General features: G+C 43.6%; 1 protein-coding gene across 1 annotated transcript in view; it reads right to left on the minus strand.

Moving 5' to 3' along the window:
- Positions 1 to 17793, minus strand: part of ADAMTS9 (ADAM metallopeptidase with thrombospondin type 1 motif 9) — a 218395-nt gene that overhangs the window by 13294 nt on the left and 187308 nt on the right. The window contains exons 32-38 of the mRNA XM_007948081.2: positions 16593 to 16787; positions 15282 to 15414; positions 14797 to 14891; positions 14619 to 14713; positions 14394 to 14527; positions 11303 to 11394; positions 3587 to 3691 (exon numbers count right to left, since the gene is read on the minus strand). Of these exons, the coding sequence (XP_007946272.1) occupies positions 3587 to 3691; positions 11303 to 11394; positions 14394 to 14527; positions 14619 to 14713; positions 14797 to 14891; positions 15282 to 15414; positions 16593 to 16787 (849 nt within the window). The remainder of the gene's footprint in view (positions 1 to 3586; positions 3692 to 11302; positions 11395 to 14393; positions 14528 to 14618; positions 14714 to 14796; positions 14892 to 15281; positions 15415 to 16592; positions 16788 to 17793) is intronic.

A 17793-nucleotide genomic window follows, 5' to 3' on the forward strand; every position in this document is an offset into this window, starting at 1 on the left:
GGCTGGTGCGGGATCGGGCAGTGTTTCGTTCTGCTGTGCATGGGGTCGCTATGAGTCGGAAACGACTCGACGGCACTTAACAACAACAACAACTGCACATAAGGAACCAACAGTGAACTTGACATTGAGACTTTTTTTTTTTTTTAAATCAGTTTTGCCCCGGGGAGTGAGACAGCATCCTTATCTATGTGTTACTGGAGATTCGGTTTTACCTTGGATGACTAGAATTTCCCTTTAGTTTTGCTTGGGGAAAACATTTTATTGTCAATTGACCTTTTCATTGTTTTTTCCTCTATACCTCCCAAGTGAGCAGAAAAAGTGAAACGTGAAAGAAAATTAGGAACGATGATCTGAGGCTCAAATCAAAGCATGGCTGTTTTGAAAGCAGAGTATTATAACTGATGGGGGTCTGGCAGGTCAGAGGAGACTGGGCTTCAGTCCCTCAGGGCCAAGATGGTGGCAAGTAATGAGTGGGAGAACAATATTGTGAAAATTTTCAAGTGTGTTCCAAGGAACACTGGTTATGAGGGAAAATTAAAAGGTGAAACTTTGAAAAAGAAGGTTCTGTAGTTTAGTTTAGGTCACTGGTTCTTAAAATGCAGTCTCAGACCAGGGGCATTAGCATCACCAGGGAAGTTGCTAGAAATGTAAATAGTCATGCCCCTCCTGAGACTGAGTAGTTTAACAAGAGTTCCAGGTGATGCTAATGTTATGCTCAAATTTGAGACCCACTGGTTTATGAGAACATTGGTTTAAAAAAAGTCACACAGGTTTCTTTACTGTATACTCTATCCCAACTTATAATATGCTAATGTTTGTCTTGACTCTTCAGGAAGAAAATAAAATATGCAATGCTTCCTAAGTGTGTTTGGTCGGGGAGGCCTATGTTCATGGAGCATCTGCAGCGGAGGCTGCCCTGTTGACCACACTGTAATCAAACACGTGGAGGAGCAAACCGCCAGGCCGCTGGGGGCGGGAGATTGCTCAGTCCTGGCTCTGAGGAATTTCATAAGGAGTAAGATACCTGACACTCCCTTCAGTTTAATTTTGAGCTCAGGTTCTCTGGGCTGCCATAGAACACTGGGATTAAAGATAATAACACTAATGGTCAATTGTCAACCAACTCACTCCAGCACAGGCCACTTCCTCAAAAGGCTTGGGAAGCAACCAGTCAAGCTTGGTGGGGTGGTGACAACTCTTTCCATAAGGTGGCACACGTTTCTCTCTGGATGAAAGCTGCAATATTGACTGTGGCTGGAAAAGGTGGTCTGATGCAGAATCATGCTTCGTGTCCACGTACATTGTTGTTGCTGTTGTTATGTGCTGTCGAGTCGGACCCGACTCATAGCTACCCCTCTGTACATTATGAACAGTAAGTAAATAATTTATGTTCCTCTGGGTCACTGAAACATAATATAAGGACCCTGGAGGGTAAGGTATAAGGGAAAATTATCATTTGGGAGCATACTAAAGCACACATTCTCATGCATGTATGTTCTCTCTCAGCTATCTTTATTCCTTTCATGCGAGGAAAATATTTAATAATTTACAGACAATCGTTATGGCCATTTAATCAGATCTGAGGTTTGTCTTCAGATGCCAGTCGAGTCGTTTTTGAGTCATAGCAACCCCATGTGGCAGGAAAGAACTGCCCCAGGGTGTTTTCTTGGCTGTCATCTTGACAGGAGCAGACAGCTAGGTCTTTCCTTTACAGACCCACAGGGTGGGTTCAAACCTCTAACCTTTTGGTTATCAGCTGAGTGCTTAACTGTTTGCATGACCAGGCTTCTTAGATTTGAGGTAACCGATACATTTTGATGGAGAAAGATGGAGTTTTTTCTCAAACATTTCTGAATATTTTTTTCAGTTTGTCTCAAGCATTGCATGCAACATACTTACACTATGAAAGTATTTATCTGAAATTCTAATTCAACTGGATGCCCTGTATTTTTTTAATCGATAAATATGGTGACCCTATAAAAATATTTCCACCTAATCTCTTTTTCCTCCCTGTTATGATTTGAACTATGTCCCCCAAAATATGTGTTGTAATCCTACCCTCTATAACCTGTGGATGTAATCCCATTTGAGACTAGGGTTTTCTTTGTTATGTTAGTGGGCCCTGTGGGTGTAGTGTGTGTCCTAAGTCTAATCACTTCTGAGTTATGCAGCGTAGCATAGGCACACACCAAAAACCAAACTCACTGCCATGGAGTCACTTCTGACTCATAGCAACCCCTCCATGGGTTTACAAGGCAGTATCACTACGGAAGTAGATTGCCCAGTCTTCTTTCCGAGGAGTGGCTGGTGGGTTTGAACCACCAGCCTTCTGGTTAGCAGTCAAGTGCCTTAGGTACTATGCCAGCCAACACAAATCAGGAAGGAGCAGGGGAGGGAAGCAAAGAGCCCCACGAAGATGGCAAGGAACTCAGGAATGCTGGGGCCACAGAAGCCGAGACAAGAACCTTCCCCTAGAGCCAAAAGAGCCTCCCCCTATAGCCAGTGCCCTGAAGTTGAACTTTGAGCCTCTGAAACCGTGAGAAAGTAAAGTTCTGTTCTTTAAAGCCACTCACTCACTTGTAGTTTTTGTGTTACAGCAACACTGGCCAACTCAGACACCCGCCCTACCCACATGTCTGAGGAGATTCGGTTTTACCTTGGATGACTAGAATTTCCCTTTAGTTTTGCTTGGGGTCATGGCTGAGGTAAGGCTGGGAGGACAGGCCATACTCTAGTAAATTTCCTATTTTTCCACAAGTCAGGTTCCTACTCAACCTTCTCAGAATTTCTGTGGGACATAGGCTTTTGCCCTGGCTGTATATCAGAATCACCTGAGGAGTTTCAAATTCTAACCATTCTGATCAAATCGCCTGGGTGAGGCCTGGGCACATGCACGTTAAACTTCTCCAGGTGATTCTAATGTACAGCCAGGGTGAGAAACAGCATCCATGCCAGGGCATCTCAAGCTGTGCTGCACGTGTAAATCACCTGGGGACCCTGGGAAACGGCACATCCTGACTCAGCAGGTCTGGGGTCCCACATGTGCGTTCCCAACAAACTCCCAGGTAACACTGCTGGTCTGGGTAGACCACACTTTGAGTAACAAACTTTTAAAGCATGAAAAATTGATTACTGTCAAAATTGAGTCTTTCATAACTCTCTGGAAATTTCAGCTGATAAACTGTTCCTTTTTTCCCACCTCCATTTGTATTTCAATCTTTTGTTTTTTCAAAACCAAAGACAGTGTTTTCCTGAAGTTCACCAAAGAAAATCAAATGCTGGTTAATTGCAAGGTGTCTGAGCCAGAGACTCACTTAGATGCTTCTAGCTGCTTTTAGCTTCCTGGTTAGATAGTTCTAATTACTTGGATGGTGCAAACATTCACATCTAGAAGTGAGGCGAGTTTCACAGGCCTGCTCTCCCCAGGCCACTCACATATATGTACTTTATTCAGCCTTCAATTCACTTACTAAGTTTTCTTCCCAACACTTAGAAAAATGATTTGAAGTGCTGAAAAAGCACATTCATTTCTTCTGTACCATCACATAGTCGTTAAAACCCAACCGCAACCAAACCATAACCTTACCGGTGATTTCTTAATGTCAGAGACAGCATAATTCCCTTGTGATATCCATCTGGCAGATTCCGTTAAAGATAGGCCGGTTCCATAAAGATTAATGCTGAAACGACCCTGGAATAAATGGATAACGAAAAAGATTTTCAATTCACATGACATCCCAAGCAAAGAAAAGGGAAAACCATGAAAGATTAACTCAGAAAGGAGAAAGACATTAATGTTAATAACAAAAACAGAAACAAAAACAAAAAACCCCACAGCCATCGAAAAGATTCCGATTCATAGTAACCCTGTAAACCAAAACCAAACTTGCTGCCGTGGAGTCAGATCCGACTCATAGTGACTCCTCCTTAGGTTTCCAAGGCTGTATCACTACGGAAGTAGTAAAACTAAAACTTTAGGGAAACAGACTGCCTCATCTTTCTCCCACTGAGCGGCTGGTGGGTTCAAACCACCAACCTTTTGGTTAGCAGACGAATGCCTTAAAGCCTTAAAGTGCCATCAATGGGAAAACAAAAAACCAAAAACCTCTACTGAAGTACATTGTCCCATCTTCCTTCCGCGGAGCTCCTTGTGGGTTTGAACAGCCAACCTTCTCTGATTAGCAGTCAAATGCCTTAGGCACTGAGCCACTAGCTCTCCTTAATTATAATGATAGTTACTAATTATTTAGGCCCCCCCACCCCCAGCCAGACACTTTACATACACCATCTCATTCATCCTCGCAAGAGCTCTATGAAGGGGGCATTCTTTACAGATGGGGAAACTGAGGCCCAGTGCAGGTGCTTAACTCTAGGAATCCAACTCACAACTGCCTGACTTCAAAGTCCCTGCCCTCAACCACTGCTATTCTGCCTCCCTAAAGCAGCAAACCTGATGCTGCTCACAATTATCAGATTCCTTCAGGAACAAAATGCCACAGTGTAATTTTTCTAACAAGATCTTGCTGCCAAGGCTTCCCGGCTTCCAGCTCTCTGCGGGGATCAGCACATCGCTACTAAGCACAGCAGGGCGGGACCTCAAAGAAGAGGCGCCTTCTCCAGAACGGCCAGCAGAGGGCGCGCTTGGCCTGTTCAAGGCCACCTGGGAAGGGGCCGCTTTCTCCAGGCAAAAGGAAACAAGATCTCCCAAAGGACGCAGAGATACCTTTCAAAACTTCGCCTCGGGTATTTATTTCTAAGGAGAGGGCCCAGCAGAAAGGTCCTCTCTCATTTTACATCTGTCTTTGTTACTCTCACGCTGACGTCACTTCTTGAAGCTTCCTAACTCTCCACATCCCTTCTGTTTATAGTGGGAGGCACCTCTGACCTGCTCAGTGTCCTAACTACAGGCAGTCCCTGGGGATAAGAATGTCTGACTTAAGGGGGACTGTTGTTGTTGTTGTTGTTATGTGCCATCGAGTCAGCCCTGACTCATAGCGACCCCTCCTTGGGTTTCCGAGGCAGTATCACTACGGAAGTAGGATTGCCCAACCTTCCTTCTGATGAGTGGCTGGTGGGTTTGAACCGCCAGCCTTCTGGTTAGCAGTCAAGTGCCTTAGCCACTATGCTACCAGAGCTCCCTAAGGGGGACTAGGAGGACTCAAACTTGCCCTTTAATGTTACAAAGATTTGTTCTCACTTTGAAATAACTGAACCAACCCCTACTTGTAACAAATTCATAACAATCACCTTCACTTGCTTCACCTGTAACTTTTAAATCACTGAAAAGGCTTTGTGCCTTTTCTTGCACTAACCGAACCAAATCCACTGTTATCCAGTCGATTCTGACTCAGACCAACTCAACACGAGAGAGTAGAACTGTCCCCCATAGGGTTTCCAAGTGGTGCTGGGGTTAAGGCATTGGGCTGCTGGCAGTTCAAACCCACCAGCTTCTCTGCATGAGAAAGAGGAGGAAGTCTGCTTCTATAAAGATTTACAGCCTTGGAAACCCCATAGGGGTTGCTATGAGCTGGCATTGACTTGATGACAGTGGCATTTTGGTAGCTCTTCTATTAAGACTCCTCTGATGAAACAGATGTAACTTGGGGGTTTCCTGTCTCTGTCAGGTCCATAAAGTGTTCATAAACCCTTTGGAGCCTTAGATTGCATATCTGTAAAATAGGGACAAATAGAATTCTTACTCAAAGAAGTAACAGGGTGATTTAGTTCGATGTCAATCAGATGATTTTGTCTCCCAGGCAACATGTGGCAATGTCTGGGGACATTCTGATTGTCACAACTTTGGGAGAGGGGGGCTACTGGCATCTAGTGGGTAGAGGCTGGGGATGCAGCCCCAACATCTTACAATACACAAAAGAGCTCCCACAACAGAGAATTATCCAGCTCAAAAGGTCAGTGGTGACAAGGTGGAGAAGCCCCTGGTGCAGAGGATGGACTTAACTAGAATTTCAACTCTCCTACTTACTGTTACTGTGACCTTGGGCAAGGTATTTAAATTTTTGAGCCTACCTGCAAAATGGGTTAGTAATGCCTAACCTGTGACTGGCACAATGAGTAAAGCATTTAGCTGTTAAGCAGAAAGCCAGTGGTTCAAACCCACCAGCTGCTCTGTGAGGGGAAGATGAGGCAATCTGCTTCTATGAAGATTTAAAGCCTTGCTAGTTGCTATGAATCAGAATCGACTCAATGGCAGCGGGTTTGGTTATTTTTATTTAACCTGTGGATATGAGGGCATGAGATAGAACACACAATGCATCTAACTCATTACCTGTGAAAATATTTACTATTTTGTATTATATTTGACAACTGTTCTCTGATAATACTATACAGTGGTCGCTATGGCTTATGGCCTAAATACACAGGTGTTTGTGAACGTGACTACACGGAGGCCCCGAGGCTCAAAGCTTCCTTGCTCAGCCTCCTCAGACACCAGATCCTGTGTGCTGTATTGCTCCACCTGGCCATTTTCTTATCTTTCTATCATTTCTGCCTCAAGCGGGTCCACATAGTATATGCACTGCACTGTGGCCAAGGAGCTGTCTCTTGTCTTCCTCACCATCTTGCTTCCTACTCTTGACTGCCTGTCCCACCTGTATAGCAGGAGTCAAAGATGAGGCAGTCTGCTTCCATAAAGATTTATAGCCTTGGAAACCCTATGGGGGTTGCTATGAGTCGGCATTGACTTGATGGCAGTGGGATTTTGGTAGCTCCTCTATTGACTTCTCTGATGAAACAGATGTAACTTGGGGGTTTCCTGTCTCTATCAGGTCCATAAAGTGTTCATAAACCCTTTGGAGCCTTAGATTGCATATCTGTAAAATAGGGACAAATAGAATTCCTAATCATAGAAGTAACAGGGTGATTTCGTTTGATGTCAATCAGATTATTTTTTCTTCCAGGTGACATTGGCAATGTCAGCATGTAGTTCCTAGAAGGTCCAGGCCTCTGACCTGGCTCCTAGCCTGGAATGCTTCCTGCTGCTCTGGGTGCCCTGGTCTGAGCCAGCTCAGTAACTCTTTCTGGTAGGTTTGCCTTCTCAGAGTAGGGGCCACCTGAAGGGAACAGGAGATTTTCTCTTCATTCTCCTTCTGCCTCTTTGACTCAGGGAACAGAATTTTCAGCCAGTGCCCTAACTGATTTTTAGCACTATGAAAGTTGAGGGCCACTAGAGGAGTCAAGGCCTGATGCCCTTTCTAGTTCTAGTCTGTGATGCTTTTGCCCCTAAAGGCCTCTCTTGGAGGTCTGAAGGGCAGAGGAGTTTTATTTTCACAGGTAGGTACTGCCGCCTGCTGCTAATTAATAAGAGTAAAAGTAACTAAACTAACGCATACAGTATGTGCTTCAACCTATTGACCTGTTTTTGTTGTTGAGTCAGACCCGACTCTTAGTGACCCCTTCTTGAGTTTCCAAGGCGGTATCACTACGTTAGTAGATTGCCCAATCTTCCTTCTGAGGAGTGGCTAGTGGATTTGAACCGCTAGCCTTCTGGTTAGCAGTCAAGTGCCTTAGGTACTATGCTACCAGAGCTCCTATGTGCTTTAAAAAAGTTTGCAAAAGATGTGCGTTAGACCAAAGAGAAATCTTGCTCTTTGGACACAGTAAATACTGCAGAAATCCTGCCTGGAAACAGGATAGGACACACATGCCTGCCATCACGGATTTGGCTTGAGACACTCTGGGATCAAATCCAGCCTCACTGAATACCAGCTGTGTGGGTTTGGGCCAGTTACTTGACCACTCTACATCTCAGCTTCTTCATCTCTCTGAGTGGCATTCTTGCTGAAGGGATTGTAAAATGGTGCAGCCATTTTCTATACTATGGAAAACAGCATGATGGTTCCTTAAAAAGTTAAATGTAGAATAACCATATCACTCAGCAATTCCCCACCTAGGCATATATGCAAAAGCACTGAAAACAGGAATGCAAACAGATACTTGTATACCCATGTTCATTACAGCATGATTTACAACAGACACAAGGCAGAAATAACACAAATGTCCACGGACAGACAAATGGGTAAACAAAACATGCTACATCTAGGCAATGGACTATTACTCAGCCATAAAGATAAATGAAGTACTGATACATGCTACAACATGGAACAACCTAGAAAACATGATGCTGAGTGAAATATGTCTAACACAAAAGGACAAATGTTGTATGATTCCACTTACACGATATATCTATACTAGGCAAACACAGTGCATAGAGACCATGTTTTTACTGGTTACTAGGCATGGCTGGGTGGGAGCTCTGGTAGCGCAGTGCCTAAGGCACTTGACTGTTAACCAGAAGGCTGGCGGTTCATAACCACCAGCCACTCCTTGGAAGGAAGATAGGGCAATTTACTTCCATAGTGATACTGCCTCGGAAACCCAAGGAGGGGTCGCTATGAGTTGGGTTCGGCTCAACAGCACATAACAGCAACAACAACAGGCATGGCTGGGAGGGGGAAATGGGACAATGTTACTCAGGGGTCACTGAATTTCCATTAATGGTGACGCAAAACACTGAAACAGATGGTGGTGATGGCTGCAGAACAAGGTGAATGTAATCAATGCCACTGAATTGCACACATGGAAAGGGTCAAAATGGCAAACGTATGTTATATATATTTCACTACAATGGAAAAAAAAAAAAGAGGGACATTCTACGTCATAGGATACATAGGAGTAAATGCTATACTGGTTTAGAAATGCTGAGCATGGTGCATATAGCATAATAAATGCCCAATAAATGCTAGCTGTTAAAAGCAGCATTAATAATCACTTAACTGTGATCAAGATTAAAAAAAAAAAAAAGATTCTGGCTATGTCTTGAGGTTAGGCCTCTCAGGGGACCCACCCTTATGAAGAAATAAATTCTCAAAACAACAGGAGTGGGTGATGGGGAAAAGATTCTCACACAGGGAGCCCCTCTGCTTGGTTCTGTGTCATCAGTGGGACAAGCTGTCCTCTCCAAAGCAGTCTGCACAAAATGTGCTTCCTATAAACCACAAGCCTTCTACCAGAAAACTGACTTGAAAAACTCCCGTCCTTCATCAATAAAGGTGGTGCTCAATAAATGTCTAAGGGATTCTAAAAGCACTCCATACAGTTTGAAGAATGGGCTGGGGAAAAAAGTACAAATTAGCCTCTCACTGACTCTGGGTCTTCTCATTTAGCAACTGCTTCAGTGTCAGGATTTCACAAATCAATCAGTTCATTTGTCTCTGAATTATTAAAATAAATGAATGCAAATTACCTTTCATTTACTTAAGCTTCCCAAAGGATGCACGCATAGAAACAAGAAGATCCCGAGACATTTGAGAAAGGCAAGGCCAATCTATTAGTGGTTAAAATGCAACCATACCACCAGGGTGGTGGTGTGGGTTTGAAGTCACCAAGTTCTCTAAAGAAACTGCACTTCAGAAGCATTCAATCCCTGTGTAATGGAAGAAGGGCCCTTCCCATTAGGACCTTTGTTGATTTTCTTTCTCCCCTAAGAGCTTCCTTCTCACTTCTCTAAAATGTTTAGTGTTGCTCTTCTAAAGCTGGAGGTTGAGAAAACACTTTAGTAAAAGACAGTTCAGATATGTTTGTCTTTGGACCGTCTCTGGCTGGGGGTAAATCCATCCTTCCAAGGGAAATAGTGCCTGGGATTCTAAACAAAGCAGCCTGTCCCAATCTCAGGATTGGTGAAGGCTCACAGGCAAAGTGGGAAATTTCACGGACACAGAGTTCAACCGCAGCTTTGTGCAGATACATGCAAATCCAAGTAAAACACCGAGGCCAGGGTCTCATGTCCAGAATCACCTAATTCCTTCGTTTGTCCTGCCTTCTCATGGCAGAAACCTCTTGCAAAGACTGGTGTCTGCTTTGCAAAATTAGCCCCAGCTGCACTGAGCTTCTGTTAATGGATCAGTCTGGAAAAGGACAGTGGTGGTTGCACAACACCATGAACGTAGCCAATGTGGCTGAATCTTAACATAAAAATATTTGAATTGGCAAATGTTTTGTTATATATAGTTTCACCACAATAATAATAATAATAATAATAATAATAAAGAAGAATGGAGGAAAAAAAAATTAGCCCAGGCTATTGCAACATGTTTCGAAAGGCAAGTCAAAACCCACCACACTTGTAAAGAGGCAGCAAAGTGTGAAATGGAACAATGGGCAGAAAGATGGCTGGCTGGCTGCTCTGCTGCTGAGTGACCCAGAAGAAGATGGCACATCTTGGTCTCAACACTGTGTAAATTTTTAAAGACCTGAAGTAGGCATAACAGATTGAGTCCATTATGTCTACAGAGCTTCTCCCATTTGTCCACATGCCTTGGTCCTGGACGACTCTAAAATATATTATATGGGTTAATTGTTTACCCGGCTGTCTCTCAGTAGGCTATAAATTCCTCACGGAGTGGAGGTTTGTGAGTCTCCAGTAACAAGTGCACTCTCAAGAAATGTGCGCTGTTTTGTTGATAAGACTCTTCTAGAGCATTTCGGGACATCATTAAGAAGTCAAGTGAAGCCCATGCACAAATTTTAGAAGGTCAAAGTCTAATATATTTTTCTTTAAAAAAGAAAAAAATAAACCTCTCAAACCTTTATTTGGAAAAACTTAGAAAACACAGGAAACGTAAAAACAAAAAATACATAAAAATAAAACTTCCCAATCCAACCTACTGATACTTGGGTATTTTTATAGTGTCGAGTGACTGGCTTTTGGGGGCGGGGGGTGGGGGGAGTGTACTTTGTAGCATCTGCCAATTTCCATGGTGTAAACACCTGCCACATGATCTGTTTTCCAGGTCTTTCTCCACTTACACATTAAAACAAACAAACACACAAACAAACAAACAAATAAATAAATAAAACCACTGATGAGACCATACTATGTGGACTGTTTTGCAGTTTCTTTTCTCTACTTAAACTTATAAGGGGTTTTCTATACCATGCAATACTCAGAATTTTTAGTGGCTAACAGTGGTAAGTTGGAGTGGACTTGTACTGGCTTTGGAGAGCCAACTGTGTGCATCTCTTCCCAACCGTCCATTTAGTGACATCATGATAACATGTGAATTTGGTCATGTGATAAGTATTTACACCATGGAAACTGGCAGATGTTATAAAGTAGTACTTCTTCTTTTTTTTTTTTTTTAGAAAGCCAGTCACTGGACATTTACCAGAGTCTACTGACTGCTCAATTTTCACGGAGGGTGCTCCAGGGGGAAAGTGGGAGGGGGGTTCTCTGTAAGGGAGAAGCCTTGGTGTATATACCTGTGAGTACTTGACCAGCTCATACCTGTGGGCACTTGACAGCACTATAGCAGTCCCCGGCTGTGGCAAAAGGGACAGGATGTCCTTCACTGGTCCTCGCAAACTGCAAGTCAGTGGCTGTAGGGTGGAGACATGGTGAAAAGGAGAAGGAAGATGAGAATGGGAGAAAGAGTAGGGGAAGGGACAGAAGGATATTAACAAGAGGACAGAAATGGAGAAGAATAAAAGAAAAAATAAAAGGAGTTGGGAGAGAGAGAAACAATCCTAAGCATGATTAGTGAACAAATGGATCCAGATGTTCACTTGCCTTTTCCTCATTATATGTGTGGTTCCCAGAGCTTCAATTCCCTGCATTTTATCAGCGCTGACAGTCTCCTCAGACTATGGAAGCCAAAAAGGGGGTTTAAATGACTTTGGAATAGATTCCTACATAAATAAATATGTGAATCACCTTGCTTAAATGTAGGGTAACTGAATGGATCGGGAGCCTCTTGTAACACTGCAGCAGAGGCTTAAGGACGGGGGAAGTAAGCCAGAGAAGCATTTCCAGCTACTTAGGACTTTTCCCCTGAGGTTTCATCTGTCCTCCAGTGGCCTAGGTGCTATGATTGCCAAAATGTGGAGCAATTAGAACTCGCATCTTGAAATTATTAATGGCAGTTTCTCAAGTTTGGGGCTAGCTTACAGTTTTGTTAAAAAAATGCAGTAAAAACAGTATTACCCCAGAGCTCATGTTTTTAACCCTATTGCAGCTCCCAAGACCAGTTTTGCAAATTATAAGGCTGATCAAACCATTAAAAAACCCTAACTCACTAACACTGAGTCAATTTCAACTCACAATGACCCCCATTGGGTTTCCAAGGCTGTAAATCTTTAGGGAAGCAGACTGCCTCATCTTTCTTCCACAGAGCAGCTTGTGGTTTTGCACCACCAAGCTTTTAGTTAGTAGCCAAATGCCTTAACCACTACACCATGAGAGCTCCTTAAGGTAGAATAGGAGGAGTTAAATTGAGAATCTTGCCAAAGTTGTCTGCTGGCAAGACTAGAGCCTAGAGCCTGTTTTTTTTTTTTTTTTTCCTTTCTTTCTTTTTTTCTCCTGGTTTGTTGGGGGAGGCTTTGCAAAGTCAGAAGCAAACTAGGAAAGATATGCTTACATGGCAGCACATTTACCTTGGCCAGATCCTATGCATTCTTTAAAACCCATCTCATATATCATCTCCTCTAGGAAGCCTTCTAGGATTCTCTTTGCACAGTTAGCAGTTTTCTTTCTGATTGCTTCTAGAAGACTTTGCCTTTAACTTCATCAGGATTGTAATTGATTGCTTGCTTGTCTAACTAACAGGTCAGACTGGGCAGCCCCTGAAGGCAGGGGTCATGGGAAGCAGTCTAGGGTGATACTGTGTCTTTATTATTTATTTATCTCCTTATCCCGCAGTACTTGTGTACTTAGTATATAAATTTATTTAAATAAAATGGTAAATAATAAAATGAGAGCTGACTCATACTGAATGCTGATTGCAGTGCAGGCTTTTTGAAAAGCAGTTTTTATTCCCCTTTATCATAATGGTAGGAGCTCTGGTAGCGCAGTGCCTAAGGCATTTGACCGCTAACCAGAAGGCTGGTGGTTCAAACCCACCAGCCACTCCTCGGAATCAAGATTGGGCAATCTACTTTCATAGTGATACTGCCTCAGAAACTCAAGGAGGGGTCATTATGAGTCGGATTCAACTCGATGGCAGTGAGTATCATAATGGTAGCTTATGTTTAATGAGGGCTTTCAAGTGGCTGGACTCTGGTTTATGTGTTTTTCCTTTATCAGCTCATTTACTCATCCCAGTTACTGCAAAAGATAGTTACTAGTCCCTGGGTGGTGCAAACAGTAAGTGGTTGGTTATTAACCAAAAGGTTAGGAGTTCGAATCCATCCACGGTACTTTGAGAGAACAGCCTGGCAATCTGCTTATGAAAGATCACAGCCACTGAAAACTCTGTGGAGCAGTTCTACTCTGTATACATGGTATCGACGCAACATCATAGTCTACCTCAAAAGTTATCTGCTGTTAGGATTGGAGTTCAGAGTCTAGTTTTCACCTTTCTGCCTTGTCTTTTGGGAATGGCAAAAGGTGGCCTTAGTCTTTTGCAGAAAACCACATTTTGAGGGGAGGGGAATCAGAATCCCCCATTCTATATGGAAAGGGGCCCTAGTCCACTTGAGTATACAGTGCCCCTGGGTGTCAGCTGGTATGTTTCTCTAAGTTGGGAACCTGAAGACCCTCTTAGATCTAATCAGTCTAGCTGAAGGCAATTAAAAGTATTTTGGTACAAACCAAATTTAATCTACCTCAGGAGGAAAGCCATGTAATATTACAGATACAATGTTAATGACGAAAGATTAATTATTCATTATTCTGTTTTTCCTTTTTCAAGGGAACGTGTCGCTGTCTTTAACCACTCCTATGATTAATGCCTCTTGTAAAAATGCAGTGCTGGCCAGAGTATGAGATCAGCTCATGTGCAGGCTAGTTTGGAGCAGATAATTCTGGGCTCCATTTTTCTTCTGTAAATAGACAATTGATTCAAATGAGCTTTCTGCCTCTGCGTGTGTGTGTGTATGTGTGCACTACAGGAGCTGGCTGGGGTGAATGTTGCAAATGAATCTCTTAGCTGTGGGGTTTTCTATCTGCTGTGTCTTCTGTCTTAAAACCTCCTGCTGCTACCCTTGCTTTTCCCACACTGACACCTTGTGACTGATGCCTAATTCTTACTTGACCTGAGCTCTCAATTGAGATGTCACATATTCTGGGATGCTGCCCTGCTTCTCCATACCACAATAGTGCCCCTTTAATGTGCTCCCTTTTTCTCCATTCATTCATTCCACAAATAGGATGGAGCATTTACCCTGAGCTAGGCACTTTCCAGGCACTGGAGGTACAACAGTGAACAAATAGCACAAAAACTGCCTCACCAACCCTGGAGAGCTTGTTATCAATTAACTGCCAGCTCCATATCTTGTCCACACTGTGTTCTCTACATCTCGCCCCTTCCCAGTATGCAGTACATGCTTGCTGACCAAATAAAGAATGAACGAGCTCCCCCATGCTACCCGACCTAACTTACTGATGATCTGCATGGTGGTCAGGTCCACCCTGATCTTGTGGAAGGTGGAGAAGCCAGCGGCCGTGTAATCCTTCCGACACTGGCAGTCATCTCGTCGGCTCCCATTGTAGGGGCATTCTGTTGGGTTGTGTAATCTAAATACAGAGAGAAGGTTCTGGTAAGGACGGGAAGGTGCTTCCAGGGATCCTCGGGCATTGGCACCTTTCTGAATCTGGGATTTCTTACCTGTGTCCGTAAACCTCAGAGAAATTCTCAGAGTCACTATGGACCAGTGTTACATACTCTTTGGGGTGGTCAGACTGCATCCCCGCACAGAATATCTGAAACAAAGGCCAGTGAGGACAATGAGAGCAATGATCCCTCTCGCACAAGTAACGCTCTAGAAGTGATGACTAACATTCACCTTTAGTAGCTTTCCTCTAATAAGCAGGAAATATTCACCATCTTCATTAGCACCTTTGAGTTTTTTAACTTCTTTGCAGTTCTGGGGTAAATCACCTAGAAAACACAACACAAAGAACAGGGTGTGATGTACCAGGATGTATACCATCTGCCCATGAAAAGAATTACACTGTTCACACTGAAAGTTTTCAGCAAACAGGACAATTTCTTTAAAAATTTTTATATTTCTAAGACAAGCATGGGAGCTCTGGTAGCATAGTGGCTAAGGCACTTGACTGCTAACCAGAAGGCTGGCGGTTCAAACCCACCAGCAACTCCCTGGAAGGAAGATGGGGCAATCTACTTCCGTAGTGATACTGCCTCGGAAACCCAAGGAGGGGTCCTATTGGGTCGAGTCTGACTCAGTGGCACACAACAACAACAACAACAAGACAAGCATGCAAACTCTTCATGTTAAAAAAAGATGGCTTCAGCTGGCCAACTTACAGTTAAAGATATTATGGCAGGTTTTTCTCTCTTCTGGCTTCAGATCAATGGGGCAGAGGTGGCTGGGCTGGTCCTCGTTGGTTAAACACTGCACAGATCTATGCATCACTCCAACACCACAAGACACTGAACACTACAAGGCAAGCCAGAGTCAGTGATGTAGTTGTCCAACCTGGAGGCATGGGGGTGGAGCTCAGAGCCCTGATTTCATGTACAGGTTGTGATTTTGGACCTTACGTTGCTGAAAACAAGTAGCTAGGCATTTACCATGTACCAGTATAAGCTTTATATATATATTTATACATATATATCTACACATATACATGTATATGTATGTGTGTACATACATACATATATATGTACATGCTTGGTATATGTATATGCATAGACATATATATCATATAAGCCTCATAATAATGCTATGAGATAATACTAATATTATCCTATTTTTACGGATGAGACATTGGGGCTCAGATGGTAAGTAATTTGCTCAAGGTCATGGTGGAGCCAGAACAGAAACCTGAACTCCTTTCAACTGATCATACGCTTTGCCTGATCCCTTTTCAATACTGAGAGAGCCTCACTGGTCCTGAGCCAGGGCTGTGGCAATTTTCCAGGACAGTCCTAATAGACAGCACTGTGCCTTGTAGGACCCTAATGCAATGAAATATTCCTGACAAAAAGGACTAGAATGTATAGACTTCTCAAAAGCAGCGGCAGCAAGAACAACTAACACTTCTGTAATGCTTATTATGTGGCAGAGATCTAAGTGCTTTTTAATAAAACACCTGCAAAAGCCAGAATCTGTGTAAGGTGGAAACCTGTCAGAGATGGAAAATGCAAATAATTCCCACTAATAGAGAGGAAAGAAAAATGGTGAGATGGTACTCTCTCAAAGGCGGAAAACTTGTGAGACACGGAAAAACAAAGCAGTCCCATCTAGTTCCAGCTCTCACAGGTTTCAGTATATATTAACCTGTTTAATCTTCACAACTACCCATTTTGCCGATGAGGAAACTGAACCACAAAAGTTATACAGCTTGTCCAAAGTCATTCAGCTGGCAAGTAGCAGACCAGGAGCCAGATCAGGCTGTATGGCTTCTGAGTCCTTGCTCTAAGCACCAACCCTTCCTGCTAGACAAGAGAGGCCCCTGCTTTTCCCTTCAGTCCATGTCAATTGCTAACTCCTGTTCCTCACCAGAGTCTCTTCCAGAAGTAGAGTTACTGAAGAGGGCAGGTCAGGCAGGATGTGTATACATGCGGTTTGGGATGAAAGGGCTTTCAGATTTGAGGCCTTGAAAGTCTACTTACGCTCCCCCAGTTGCCGACTCTCCAGGTGGCCGAGACCGGGCACTCCCTCAGGTAGCAGGGGTGGACGCTGGGGGGCTGTGTGCCCGGGCAGTTGATGGTGGTTTGGTAGCTGTACTCATAATTTTCCTTCCCGGTGTAAATCTCGCTGCACGAGACCAGCCTTTGTTTGTAGCCCTTTCCACAGGTCACTGAGCACTGAGTAAAGCGGGGTTGAGAGGAGAGATTCAAGCGGTTCCCTGGGGCAGCCCACAATGGGCCCCTGACCTCCACGCTGAAGGCTGACCCTGTGACAATGCTGCAGAAAGCTCTCACTTTATTAGTTTATTTATTCATTTCAAATGACAGGCCCTGAGCACACAGGGGACATGCAACCCTATACGACGCCTTCCGGGATCCAGGGCTTCCACTCCATCTTCTCAGCCCCCGCTGGGGGTGGGGGCGCCACAAGCCCCTTCTAGGGATTTCGAGGGGGAAAGAAGGGGAGGTGCTCCAGCTGTCATTGGTTCAGTTTGCAGCTATAGCTCAACCACATGGGCTTGCAAATCATGCTTTTCCAGCCCTACGATGAAATGTGCCATATGGGGAGGCAAAGAGGAGCCAGAAGCCAACTTAGAAGTTGACATTTTGAGTGAGAAATTCAAGCATAAAGGCAAGAGGGGACTCAGGACAGTTTTCCTTCCCTGTTTGATGCGTTTTGCTTTCCCGTCTGTCCTCCACTTAATTTCCTTCTCTCTCCTAAGCCATATATCTTGATTGAAATGTTATTTTCCTGCTTTACTATCTCTGTCTGGAGTCCCTGGTTGGTGCAAATGGTTAACAAGCTTGGCCTTTCAGTCCACCTAGAGACCCCTTGGAAGAAGGGCCTGGTGATCTCCTGAAAAATCAGCCACTGAAAACCCTATGGAGCACAGTTCTACCCTGACACACAGAGGTCATCATGAGTTGGAGGCTGACTTGACAGCAGTTATTGGTAGTGAAGCTCTCTGTCATTTCAAGAAGTCCTTGAACTCTTTTATAATAATAACAGAGCATTTAAAAAACTCAATGCAGAAAAGGAGAATGCACATATAGCTTACTAGTGTTTCAACTCCCTTATGGACGGGACATCTAATTGGCTATTTATAACATTTTATAATATGTCCAACCTCCCTAGCTAAGTACTTTGCATAATTTATTTGTTTTTTAAAAATAAAACTGCTAT

Source organism: Orycteropus afer, unplaced genomic scaffold (assembly GCF_000298275.1).
Source record: "Orycteropus afer afer isolate SDZICR_OR568_19922 unplaced genomic scaffold, OryAfe1.0 scaffold00201, whole genome shotgun sequence".
Taxonomy (NCBI): Eukaryota; Metazoa; Chordata; class Mammalia; order Tubulidentata; family Orycteropodidae; genus Orycteropus; species Orycteropus afer.